The following is a 14,411-nucleotide window of genomic DNA, read 5'->3' as shown; positions in this document are numbered from 1 at the left end:
TAGAAAAAATAAAAGAAACAATCTGCACAAAAGTTTGGCTTATATGTTGTTGAATAAAATGCTTCAACGCGCCTGATAGTAGATTACACTTTCAGCCCTTTGATGACTATAACAATCCATAATTACCATCCTTGATAATAAAAAAAAGTACTAATCTTCCAAGAAATCTTGGAGGCTAATTCATCACTAAGGGAAATCCAACTCCAAGAATTATGATATATTAATCGATAAAATTGATACACTTAGTGATAACAGGCTAGTCTTCCAGGAAATCATGCAGTTAATTCATTGCTAAACAAAAAACAAAGCAAAGGGCTATGCCTACTACAATCTGAGCCTCTCAAATGGACTCACCAACAATTAATATTTTTTCAGAGATTATTCATCATAAGGACAACTTAGATTGGTTTATATATGTACATGCAGGCGATGCGATCTCTGCAAAGCAAGAAACGGATCATCTGAATTATGGATCTTTGATCAGGAGAGTTCAACCTTTTCTATGAGTTTGATGCCAGATGCTTCTAAGATATCCAAGGCTGTCAAATAAAAAAAGAACAGATGAATACAAAATTATATAGCTCAGAAATTTCTGATGCAACATCACTAACCAAACTAAATCAACTAAGTTCGGTCAATCCAATGAACAATTTCAATTGACTGGAATCAAATTTTAGTTGTTAAGCCTGACACTTGTCATGATGGCTTGGCGCATGGACTCACCTATGGGTGCAAATGGATCAGATATAGTCAGATATCCGATCTCGGTCCGACATGTTATTTTTGGATTAGGATCCTTTCAAGTAAAATTGGTGCATCTGAATCAGATTTGGATCTACCAAATTGGATTATTATCAGACATGGATCAGATTCAGATTTGATACCCTAAGTCGAATATAATTCAAATTCAGATCCAAATCCAACCTGATTGCATTTTTTACATGTAAATTGCTATCTAGTATTTCCACATTTGATTTAGATTCGGATTCAGATTTGGATCTACTAAAAGTATTTCAGACTCAGATTTGGATCTGGCAAGATCCAGCTCATATCTGATTCATTTGCACCCTAGACTTGACTAAAAGAAGCCAGCAGTCTTAGGGTCACTCAAGTAATCAATCTCGGACAGAAAAATGTGACAGAGATTACCCAGAAAAAAAGTTCTTACCTGGAATATAGACTTCTGGTTCAAGAGGTCTAAGGACACCTCTTGACTTGACCTTACCTTCAAGCAGGAGCTGTAACATTAGGAATGAATATATGAGATTCACAATAAAAACTTGATCAGCCGATAGCTTAAAAGAAAAGTTTGTAATAGTTCACTAAGCTAGGATATGGGTTGGGGTGGGTCCAGGTAAAGTAATGGTAGAGGACCAGCCAGACTGATTGGTTAAACCTAAAGTCTCATTTCTCAGTTGCCCAGAACAGCTGGAAGTATTCAGTTTATTCAGCTTATGAAGTAATCTGGAGGCCGATTATCATACCATAGCTCCAATAGCTGCTGGAATGCCCACCGTGCGAGCCATTGCAGTGGACATCTTTCCATTATCCATTTTCCCAAATTCCAATAGTGTTGCTTGATGGACTTCTTTTGGGCGTCCGTCAGGAAAAGATATCTCCATTTCATGGTGCAAAAGTACCATGTCCTGCATCATGAAGAAATGATGAGAACTGTGTGTGTGTGTGTGTGTGTGTGTGTGTGTGTGTGCAGCAAGGAAGAACAGATATCTAAACCATATAAAGGAGGCACAGACAACATTGTCTGTGCTTGCTTGCACGTGCGCATTCCTGAAGAAGATCACAAACGAAGCTCCATGTCTGTGCCATAAAGATGGAAGACACGGCCAAATTGATTGAGGAACTAGTAAGTCCAGAGTGGCATAAGCTAGTCAGGTATCCCAAGTCTATTATTGAGAAGGCACCAAGTGATCCATTCCATTGGACAACATCTCTTTCCATCCACGAAAAGAATGATAAAAAAAATTGAATTGACCTTCTTCCTAACCAAAGATGAAGATATCCTCAATACTCCGCAAAAGAGCAGATAAATTTTCTATTCAGCTAGATGCAAAAAAATAAAAAACTGCTGATTCACAACCCTTTTTCCTGAATTTGGTTAATACTTCTGTTTTTGTTCCTCATTTTTCTGTTGTTCCTTTTGCTTACAACTGCATGCAAGCTGCTACTTCTGGGTTGGATTTTGCCCTCAATAGCAAATATGGAGTTCAATTCAATAAAACAAAATATTTCATGGGCAACAAAGTGATATCACTGAAAAACACCATATAGTTGGCAAGACAGACTGTTGACAGAATTCAACTACTACAACTGTATCAAAGCCGTTATTTGGTTCCCCTCGATGTAGGATTACACACCATGGATCTTTCACTAAAACGAGCCACACAGGTTAAAATAAGAGTGCAGAAAGAAAGCAAATTAATTACCTGTTCTGTATCACTATAAGCTAGCCTCTCTTCCATCCGTATGCAGATTACGTCAAAGGGACTGTGGCAAGCTTTGGGAATTTCAGAATCCTCATCGAGCCCCAAAAACCTATTACCAAACAAAACATCTATAATATCTGGCTAGTCATGTTCAAGTTTAGACAGGATAACAAAACAAGTATTAACCGCCCATTTCAATCTATTAAAAAAATGGAGTTTGTGACTTTATGGATTCTCATGGATAATATAGACCATAATGTCAGACTCATACTAATTGCTTGTAGCTTGTCAACTAAGATAACTGGCCAAGAATCCTGAGGTTTTTAGAGACCCAATAAATGAGAAATCTGACCAAAGGCGATCATTTTGCATAAGGTGCCAGCAGAATCTCTAAGTACTTGACATGGGCTTCAATTATGAGATAAATAAGTCAACAGCTGAAGGCACCATTAACTCACTTGATTGTTTTAACAGTTTTCTCTGCTATAGTTTTCTCTTTGCAGTAGCCAAGCATGGTCAATCTTTCAACCAATTGTCTCTCTTCTCCTGCTGAAACATCTGTGCTTGCATTCATCGTCAAGACTTCATTTTTATCAAACTTGAGAAGATTCCTGAGGAACTCTTTAAATGTTGGCCTTCTGTCTTCCTTCAGTAGCGCATGGATGTCAGTGTTAAATAAACCAATTTTTGCCAGGCTGCCCATTATTTTGCTAAATCCTGGAAAAATATTTGACATAAATGAAAAGAGAATGATACACTGATAAAAGCAAATCGATGCCAAATGAAATGATATACCTTCATAGCGAAGTGTCCCACGGAAGATAGTTGTTGCCTCACCAGAAATTCCATATAGGTCTCCATAAACCATGGAGTCACGATTAGGAAGACATTCCAAAGCAAACGCTGGAAGATGAGCTAAACGAATCGTTGTTGCAGAGTCATAAAGTTCATCACCTACAAAATGTATCCATTTAGAGGTTAGAATCTGCCACATGCATGAACAAAAGGTTTCAGTTCAAACAAAGTATTGAGACTGAACAGCCCAAGAATTTCCTTAAGATACTCCATAGAGTCACTTCTGGAACTGCCCCAGTAATAGGAGTTTAGGCTGGCTCTGGCATGGAGTTGTCCTTTGTCAAGTTGGAAGGTTGTATGAGATCATTGCAGTATGTAATGTTTACTCAATTTAGAAAGTATGTTTTTGTGTCTCTGCTGTAGTTCTCAAGCCTTTTATGAGTTTTTTCTTAAATCACCATTCAGCTTCAACACCAAAAGAAAAAGACAATTCCCTAGTTTTGGACCTGGGTATGTCATGGTTGGATTGATGTCATGTCAAACCTATTTTTTGACCTCAAATACGCCCAAGGTTTCTAAAGACGTGAGGCATAATGAGGTGTTTTTGAAAAATATGAATGAGGCATAACGAGGTGTAAGCATTAGTATATTTCAAGGCATAAAGCTAAAAACATAAAAGATCTATAATAAAGTACTTCATTTACTATAAAACATACATGATAACCATTGCAAATATATGTAATATGTGACAGATTCTTTGACTTACAAAATTAGATAAACTCATGCAACAAATAATTATCCATATATGATAGAAGAGCACCAGCCACTGGTCAATGCAACCAAAACAATAATTCAATTCTAACATGTTCCATTTGTTGCTTTACCAGCAAGCAAAAGATTAAATTAAAAAATACAATGAATAGTTAAACAATCAAAATATTAGATTAAATATATAAAAATAAAAATAAAAGATATAAAGACAAAAGAATTACCTTTAATTAATTTTGCTGAAAACATCCTCTTTTCTGATGCTTTTTGTCTTCTTTTCTAGCAATAGGAACCACAGAAGTATTTTTTTTACCATTCCATATCTTTTAGGAAACTCATAAAGTAATGGCCAAAATATACAACAACAAACAACAACAACAACTACGCCTTCATCCCAAAACAATTGGGGTCAGCGATATGAACCAAAAAAGAAATTCATTTTGGGTCTTCCACATGAATCCTTTTCCTCCAATCATTTCTATCCAACGCCATGTCCTCGGTGAGGTTCAAAGCATTCATATCCTTTCCTATCATCTCCATCCAAGTCTTCCTAGGCCTACCCCGACCTCTTTTAACTAATATATTTTCCCATTTCTCCAACCTTCTAACTGGAGCATCATTAGGCCTTCGCCGAATATGTCCAAACCACCGTAAACGATTCTCTCGCATCTTATTTTCAATGGGTGCAACACCTACCTTCTTACGTATCTCTTCGTTCCGAATCTTATCTTTTATTGTATTTCCACACATCCATCTAAGCATCCGCATCTCAGCTACACTCATTTTTTGAATATGATGTCTCTTGGCAGCCCAACATTCCGTACCATATAGTAAAGCGGGTCTAATAGTCGTCCTATAAAACTTTCCCTTCAACCGCAATGGCATTCTACGATCGCACAGCACTCCAGCAGCACTTTTCCATTTCATCCACCCAACCTTTATCCTATGATTTACATCTCCATCAATTTCTCCATACTTTTGAATGATGGATCCCAAATATTTGAAATAATCATTCACCGGTATATCTTGCTCACCAAGCTTCACTACACTCCCATCCCTACTTCGTTGCTTACTAAACCGACATTCCATATATTCAGTCTTACTCTTACTCAACTTAAAACCTCTAGCTTCCAATGTCTGTCTCCATAATTCTAACTTAGCATTAACCCCAGCTCTAGACTCATCAATCAAAACAATATCATCAGCAAACAACATACACCACGGTACATTTTCTTGAATTGATCTCGTAAGCTCATCCATCACTATCGCAAATAGGAAAGGGCTTAAAGCAGATCCTTGATGTAACCCAACCGTTATCGGAAAATTGGTTGTCACCCCTCCACAAGTGCGGACATTGGTTACTACTCCTTCATACATATCTTTAATTATACTAATGTACTTGAGAGAAACACCTTTCTTCATCATTGTCCACCAGAGAACGTCCCTAGGTACTCTATCGTATGCCTTCTCTAAATCAATAAAAACCATATGCAAATCTTTGTTCCTCTCTCTATATCTTTCAATAAGTTGTCTAAGAAGATGTATAGCTTCCATAGTTGATCTTTCAGGCATAAAACCAAATTGATTCTCCGATATCATGACAACCTTCCTCAACCTAGCCTCAATCACCCTCTCCCAAAGTTTCATAGTATGACTCATGAGTTTTATACCACGATAGTTTGTGCAATCTTGTATATCACCCTTATTCTTATATAAAGGCACCAAAGTACTCTTCCTCCACTCATTAGGCATCTTATTTGTTCGCCAAATCAAGTTAAAAAGATTTGTCAACCATTCTAAACCTTTCTCTCCCAAGCATTTCCAAGCCTCGATAGGTATACCATCTGGGCCAACTGCCCTTCTTGATTTCATTTTCTTCAAAGTCTCTGCAATTTCTTTCTTTTGAATCTTGCGCATGAAGTCACGATTTATCTCATGAAAAGGAATGGAGAAGTCTCCAAGATCTTGAGCATGACTATCATTAAATAGCTTATCAAAATAATTTTTCCATCTCTCCTTAATCTCCTCATCTTTGACTAAAACCCTTTGCGTTTCATCTTTGATACATCTAACCCTTTTCTTCAAACCCTTTGCGTTTCATCTTTGATAATGGCCAAAATATATCATGTTAAATTTGTTATTTAGTTTCTTTACCTTCAAAAATAGGTGAGATTTTTATACATTCATTGTGCTTAAATGTCAATTCAAGTATAAGCTAGACATATAATCGGCAAATTTATTATGACTTTATGCACAATAAAAGCAAGTTACGAGGCCCACGCCTCACCATAGAAGCTTAGGCCTCTTTGAATGTATGGTGCGTAGGATAATATGCTTATATATGAAATGATTTAAATGCCATGTGATATAAAATTATGAAGGCATGTGATAAATGTTTAAGTTCAATAGTGAACTATGGTTCATGGAACCTTATTAGTTAAATGTGTGATTTTATAATTTAAGTGTCATATGAAGTGATATATGATGTGATGCATATTGATTGTATACATGCTTGTGTTGTGTTGATGACTATCGACCCTGAGAGTGGTCAATTGTATTGATGCATGTATCACAATAGTTTTCATTGGATATGGTACCCGTTGAGGAACTGTTCCCAAAGGATTCTCTGTGAGGGTGTGCATGACCAGATCAGGTAATCCAGCTAAAGCGGTAAGTTTTTATGAAGAAATGCATTGTCCAAGAGCGTGTAGCTTGCGAAGGCGGTATATTCCTATGAGAAAGTGCATTGTCCAAGACCAGGCAGACCATCCGTCTAGGGCGGTAACTCCTTCTGAGGTTGTATATTTTCAGACCAGGTGATCTGGCGTACATCTTGTAAATCTTTATTATGATTAAACAAAATATTATGATGAATTGTGGTGATCTTCTGAGTTTATTGAGATACCCAGTTATGAATCTATAGATTTGGTTTTTCTATTATAGCATTATTATATGTTGAACTCAGATGTGAGAATCAGATCCTTATTGATTTTAGATCTTGATATGAGGTTATGATTGTGACGCTTATGTTAGCGTATAGGTGACATTCTCACAAATGACTAGTTTTGACTTATTAGGTGAATGATACATCATGCCTACATAGTTTCATTGCAAATGATTGCATTATGATTGTCTGAGTGAATATATCACACCTATGTATCATGATTGATGTGTATCATGAATATCTAACTAAATTACTTAGAATGTATGTGCGTGCATTTCACGCTGAAATGGTCAAATGCGATTTGACTTATTGTTTATAAGAATTATGAATGCATATGAAAATGATGCAATGATCTAAATGTCTTATATATATATATATACTTATGCGATGACTTGTATGACTTGAATGCATGAGTTAATGTTGAATAGAATATTAAGTGATGAAATGCTTTATATTCGAATGTTCGAATTGAATAACTCATAGGATGTTGTTTATTTGTCTATCACCTGACGATTGATGAATAATATATCATGTCTTTACCTTTAAATGCTTGATATGTTTTCTTTAAGTTTGAGTTTGGGTTGCTTTACCAGACTTTAGCGAGTCTAACCCCGTTTTATGGGGGACAAGTAATGCAAGTAAAGTATAATGAGTAGTCGGAGCAAAGGACTGGTCGAGCTGCATCCTCGAGGGTCCACTCTTACCTTGCGATCTTGGTATTCATGATCTTTTCGTTTTAAGTACTTGATAATGTAGAGACTCAAGTGTTGTTTTTATACTCTGATTTGAAATGAAATTAAAACTCTTCATATTTCAGTCTTATATTATACGTGGTTTGAAATGTATATATCCCGTACATTTTGATTTGATTATTATCTTTAGCGTAGCCTCGCCCAAAATCTTAACCATTTTTTTAAAATCGTTTTCGCATTATAAAATCTGATTGACTTATACTTATCAAAAAAAAAATTTTGGCCTCGAAATTTCAAAATTTGAACAATAATTAAGGTTAAAATTTTGAGGGCGTTACATTATGCAAGCAATTGGGGTTCTCAATCTCTCTTTCTCCCGGGTCTTGTCTTTCATTTCTCCTCTCCCATGTTGGAATTCGAAATAGCTACGTATAGGGGTGTCAACAGGTCAGGTTTGGCTCGGACCCAGGTGGAACCAGACATGAACCCGGTTTTTGGGTATCGTATTGGGTTCAAACCCAGGTCTAATCAGGTCCACTATAAGAAAAACCATACCCAAACCTGATAAGAACTACATGAACCAAGCTCGGACCATACCCAATAAAACCATATTTTTTATCATTTTTACATTGAAATTTTGTGGGTCCTAATCGTAACTCAGGTCGAGTTCGGGTCTGGTATAAAATTTCATAAACTATAGCGAGGTCCATGTATTAATCGGACCTTCGGGTCTGGACCCAGGTCTTAATCGGGTCTCATTATTTATCACCATACAGGGACCCTATAGGGTTTGGTTTGGGTCGGGTCCAGGTAAACCCGACCCATTGACATCCCTAGCCACATAGTCATGAAGCAAGGCATGGGTCCTGCTAGGATTGCCTATCCCAAGGGAGAGGAAGGATCCAAGAGTGATAGGCCCTTACATGCATAAATGAAGATATTGTTTAAAGAAATATGTGCATGTATAAATATTTGTACTCAAAGTCTCAAACCCACCATTATAAAGACAATGCCAGGAGCATGAGGCAGACAGACCCCAAGTGTGATCAGACCAGATGTTAACAGGAGTTTTAGCTTTCAGACTAATAATTGAAGAAACAATGAGTCTTTGGACAAGTAGAATGATGCTCATTTTATCTTTCTTTTTTGCAAAAGCTTTAGTTTGGGTTGGAGATTCTCATGACAATAAAGACTGTAAAATGGAAAAGTTCAGATGAGTGTTGTGCCTTTCAGCAAGGATTCAGTTTTAAACTTTCAGGATATATTAGGTAAGCCAGTCCCACGATGTCCTATTTAACAACCTTTAAAAAGTAAATTTTAGTAAACATGATCCAAAACGTCAGCAATAGAAATAAAAGACTTACCCTGTACCCTTATAAGGTTTCCGTGACATTTGAATGTGGCTGGATTGCGTCCTGCTTTGATAGCACCAGCAGGATTCCAACTGTAACACCAGTAACAATAGAATGATTAGTCACTGCATAACATTGAGCTTATAAGGTTTTCTTGCTATTTGAATGTGGCTGGATTGCTTCCAGCAGGATTCCAACTGTAACACCAGTAACAATAGAATGATTAGTCATTGCATGATATTGCGCTTGTTTATATTAGAAGTTTGTCTTATACACCTGCATAATACATCTTACATTATAAGGAAACTAAATACTTCATTAGAATAATCTCACATCGTTTAGACTATAATCCATGAGGACCAAACAAATTCCCATAACATATAGATTGATCACATCTCAAACAAACAGAAGTGCACAGAGAATTGAAGTTAAGAAAATGCCTTAATAAATTTATCAAAATGACTATGAGACCAAAAAGGGAAAAAAATCACACACACATACATACTGGTCTAACTATTTGAATGCTTGATATGCTGTTGGAGTCCACATGTTTTGGATTTCATTTCTCCATTTGTTTTTTATTTTTCTGAGCAACATTGCTTATTTTTTCAAGTCAATAGGTAAGATCTGGTTTGACCAGAAAAAGGAAAACTTATTGCATGTAAGCTAACATGGCATCGGAAGGAGAGTTAGCTTCTTATCAAACTCAAAAATCTTTGGATGGTCAACCAAGTTCCAATACAACCGTTGCCCGTCTGCGAAATCAGCTGATCAAATTGTATATTTGAAAATAAAAATTTCAAAAGAAAAAAAGGAAATTAGATACCCTACAATCAGAACTTCAGAAACATATTACATAGAAAGAAAAACAGAAGCAACTATAACATCTAAAATAGTAAAAATATGTAAATGATTAGATGCAGCAACTAGAAATACTTCACTGCACGCAAAAAGTGAAGAATGATCAAGGATATGCTTCACGAAATAATCCTCTAAAAGAATCTAGCCTAAGTAACCTTAAAACAGGACCAATGGATTTAGACACACACACCTGAACTTATACGCTAATGGGTTGTTTGCTGCTGCAGGAGAAGGAAGACCCCCACAGTATGAAATAAAAGAATTTGTTCTGCCTCCCATAGCATGCGCTTCGTGAATCAACTTCATTGCCATCATATGATCTAAAGGTAGAAGAGTTTATTAATCAATATAGATCAACTTAAAATGTTTTCCACCCTTGAAATGAACAATGCTAGCAAATAAATTTAGATGTTAGATGAGCATAAATAATTTTTTCAACATATGATATAGTTAAAATTTTAACGCCTAAATAGCAAGTAGCAACCATTCGTTAATATATATGTAACATTTCTCTATGTTATTGTATTTGTCTTGTAAATACCAAAGTACATCTAAGTGTACTTTAGGTATTTTCCTTTTTCTTATGTGTATTTTTGTATTCTTATTTGTATTGTATTCGAGGTATAAAATATACCTTTTCTTATGATTCTTAGGATATGTATACTTGTAGGTTAGTTTTAGGTTTTTCTTTTCTTTTATTCTTATTTTTATTTTTTGTATTATAGCTAATCCAACTAGCCGTTGGGATCTTCTAGCCGTTATTTGTGTGAACATATATAGCCATGACTTGTATATTTGTGTGAATATTTCTCATTAATAAAATATTTAATTTTTATGTCTTGTTTTTCCTCATGGCTATGTATGGTTTATTGTATCTAGCCAAATGCATTATGAGAATCTATTACACAAGGGTATGGGTCCGTGTGCAGGTACAGAGGGTACGGACAGTAGGACACGGCAATTTCAAAAAATGAGGGCACGGGGACATGACTATATATATATATAGGTTTTTCAACTTTTTTCCTTTTTTTTATTATACCACAAGTTTATTCAGTATGTAGGTGATTGACCAATATTTACCTTTGAAAGCACTTTTTCTAAAGTACTGCAGTTCTTTGTTGCCCACACCAAAAAAAGGAAAAAAAGTTGAGAAGAACGGGAATAGAGAACATGTCTAGAAGTTTCCAAAAGGAAAACAAAACATAATTCCACATTAGAAAGACAAAAACATTCCCAATGAAAGATCCTAACATAAGCACTCAAAGTAACACTGTTAATAACAATCCTCATTTTTTGGAAAGCCAACCCATCAAAAAATAATCTTTTGCACCTAAGTCATTGATATATCGATAATAGCACAGTTACAAAATGATGGGGTGGTTGTGAGGGTGTTAAGATGAAGACACCGGAACAAACATCACTGGCGCACAGGTGCGCCAGTAGCTTTCAGAGGTGGGCCACGTAAGGCAGGGTGATCATGGGGCATCACCCGGGGTTTTCCTTGCTTAAGCAAGGGTTCCTCGTCATAAAAAAAATGATTACAATCATTAATGATCAACAGTGGAAGGCCGTCAATCAGGTGGTTTATCCTATCAGCAAATAGAGTCCCTAGAATCATCAACTTGCTTAAGCATGAGTGACAAGGTAGGGCAAGGATCAGACACAAGAGTCTGGAAATGTGGGAATCTGAACACATATTAATTCATCCCAGATATCCATCTAGTTCTCCCTTCATTTTCAGCGATACAGGCTGCCAACAATTTCTTGCTAGTATTATGAATTTTGAGGCATGAAGCTGTCAAAGAAAACCCACCAAGCCTAGGAGCGATATAATGAACAACAAAAGAAGGGGAGGCTCAAGGAGCTAATATCCTGAGTTGTATTTTCCATGAGCAACCTTCAGGGCACAAATTGAAATTCGCTCTGCTATGACTTACAACACATATGGTCGAACAAACAAATATGCAGTTGGTAGATATCTCTTAGACCATATACTTGGAGGAACAGGGAAAATTGAACAAATCAAGAGAACAGTCAAATGTAGTACATCTATTACAAAATTTATATATAGCCATGCATGGTAGTTCACTTAATGCGAGCCCAAACAAGGGGTGGAATTGGTTCATCTAGTAGTCACAAAATTCATCATCAACTATTTGATGATGCAAAACTTCGTAAAAATTGAATCATAATTAGATAAATGTTTTCATAAGATGAGTGAAGTGCATCATCTTATACAAACAAAAGAATAGCAAAAGAATTAGGTAGCTTATGGGAATTATGCATGAAGTTGTTAAAGATAACAATGCCATTACTTGAGATGCTTAGGATAGCGATTAGTGGTGAAAGAAAAGCCATGAGATATCTCTATGGAGAAACAACAAAAGCAGGAAAAATCATCAGAGACAATTTTAAAAAAATGAGAAAGAATATGAGCCCATATAGGACCTCATAAATAAGTGGTGCACTGCACAACTTCACCGTCCCTTTATACAATTGCTTATTACTGTACTTGATTTCAGATATGTTTTACAATTCAAGTTAGGTACTGGACTATGAGAAATAAAATACTGTTCATAGATAAGGAAATTTATATAATGCTCTTTACGATACGGGAACAAAAACTGCAGTAAGAAATCATACTGCTGTGCATCCAAGTAATTTAATAAATTAGTGATTGTTTTTAAAAACAAATCTACTTATTATGTTAAATATGTCTTCTTTTTTAAAAGTTTAATATCATCCACTATTGAACTATTTATCATGGCTCTCCACTTAGATTTATGGTAGAGTAGGATTGGAAATGCCACCCCAAATTTGAAGGACTTCACTTCACATCTTAAACCAAACTTGCATTGCAAGTGGATGTGGGTGTGTTCGAGCAAATCTACACAAAGAGGAAATTATTTAGAACATAAACAGCTCACTAATTCTTTTACTATAATTTATAGAAAAGAGAGGTATTAAATTTTTTGTAACACATTTTTATAAGTAGGATTCAATGTTGTAAAAACCGTGCCTCAAGGCCCAAAAAGAAAGCCTCGCCTCAAGGCAAGGGCCTTTGTGCCTTGAGGCGCACATATATAGCGCAAAAGGCTTGAGGCGTGTGCCTCGTAGGCCTTGAGGTGTACACCTCCAGGCGAGGCGCGCCTTAGGCTTAGGTAGTGGTGTTAACAGGTCGGGTTTGGTTCGGAGTCTTTGGACCCAAGTGGAACCAGACTTGGACCAGGTTTTCGAGTATGGTATCGGGTCCAGACCCATATCTAATCGGGTCTACTATAAGAGAAACTATACCCGGATCCGATAAAAACTACACGAACCAGACCCGGATCATACTCGGTAAAATAATATTTTTTATCATTTTTACTTTGAAAATTGCAGGTCTTAATTGGACTCGGATCAGGTTCGGGTCTGGTATAAAAATTCACAAACTATACCCAGGTCCATGTATTAATCGGACATTCCGGTCCGGACCAGAGTCTTAATCTGGTCTTCTTATTTGTCACCATACCCGAACTCTATAGGGTTTGGTCTGGGTCGGGTCCGGGTAAACCCGACCCGTTGACAACCTTAGGCTAAGGCGCAGGCCTCAACCAACTTGGGTCAAAGCCCCCATTTAACCCAAATTTGATACATAAAAAAACAAAAGAATGAGGGAGGCCCGACAGGTAAAGAAAACTCCCCCAAGGACTTGGAAACAAGGCGAGTAGCTTGTAGTTCGGCTCGTCGTGAACTTATTTGTGTTCGGTTCATGCAACTGTCGAGCCAAGATATGAGCAGCCCATTAATAAAAAACGAGTCGAGTACGAACAAAGGGTGCTCGACTTGGTTCAGCTCATGTAAGCTTGTATGAACATAAGATATAAAATTTAAGTGTTGCAACATTTATCATAAAATGCAATTTTGTACATCTGGTTTGTCAATATAGCACATGATAGAGAGCTTTTCGGTTCAAATCTCATCAACATTAGCATTAACTTTATGTAATATTTTTTACACAAGCGAGCTCATGATTCCGCTTAGCTGACCGAAGCTTGGATCGGGATTGAGCTCAGTTCATGCACCTATGAGCACGAGCCGAGCTCGAACCTAGTTAAATGGTAAATAAGCCGAGCTTGAACAAGGTGGGCTCGACTCGTTCATCTTGTTTACCAACCCTAGCCCCCCCCCCCCCCCACCCCCCCTCTCTCTTTTTCCTTCTTTTGTTCTCCTTTTTCTTCTCTTCTTTCTTCTTCTTCTTCTTCTTAGTGACTGGGTTTTCTTGCAATTAATTGACTGGGTAAGTGTGTATAAAAATAGTGTCAATTTGTTTATTTTGTTTAAGCTTAAGTTTGTTTATATAAAAATCATATTTTTCAAATTGTTACTTTAAGTTTGTATGATTATTTGCAAATATGCATGCAATCTAGTATGTACATGCAATTGACTATGTAATATCGCATATTTTTCCATGATTTTTAAATTCAAAAAAAAATTATTTTTAAATTATATATTTAATTAAATTGATAAAAATCATGGAAAAATATATTAAAATATAGGTGACCTCAACTGTGTG

General features: G+C 36.3%; 1 protein-coding gene across 2 annotated transcripts in view; it reads right to left on the bottom strand.

Moving 5' to 3' along the window:
- Window positions 1-202: 202 nt before the first annotated feature.
- Window positions 203-14,411, bottom strand: part of LOC149827537 (lysine-ketoglutarate reductase/saccharopine dehydrogenase bifunctional enzyme) — a 118,724-nt gene continuing 104,515 nt past the window's right edge. The window contains exons 18-25 of one of the 2 annotated variants that reach the window (XR_016434912.1): window positions 10,047-10,176; window positions 9,008-9,087; window positions 3,240-3,398; window positions 2,903-3,090; window positions 2,445-2,553; window positions 1,485-1,646; window positions 1,169-1,238; window positions 203-539 (exon numbers count right to left, since the gene is read on the bottom strand). Coding sequence is in view for 1 of the 2 variants with exons in the window: in XM_090019446.1 (XP_089875572.1) it covers window positions 481-539; window positions 1,169-1,238; window positions 1,485-1,646; window positions 2,445-2,553; window positions 2,903-3,161; window positions 3,240-3,398; window positions 9,008-9,087; window positions 10,047-10,176 (1,028 nt within the window). In the remaining variant the exon portion in view is untranslated. Of the gene's footprint in view, window positions 540-1,168; window positions 1,239-1,484; window positions 1,647-2,444; window positions 2,554-2,902; window positions 3,162-3,239; window positions 3,399-9,007; window positions 9,088-10,046; window positions 10,177-14,411 lie in introns of both variants that reach the window. The other variant, XM_090019446.1, reaches the window with a different exon arrangement.

Source organism: Nuphar pumila, chromosome 10, assembly GCF_984573655.1.
Source record: "Nuphar pumila chromosome 10, dmNupPumi1.hap1.1, whole genome shotgun sequence".
NCBI classification, from domain to species: Eukaryota; Viridiplantae; Streptophyta; class Magnoliopsida; order Nymphaeales; family Nymphaeaceae; genus Nuphar; species Nuphar pumila.
The sequence above is the reverse complement of the archived record's forward strand: the minus strand, read 5'-3'. Positions and strand labels throughout refer to the sequence as shown.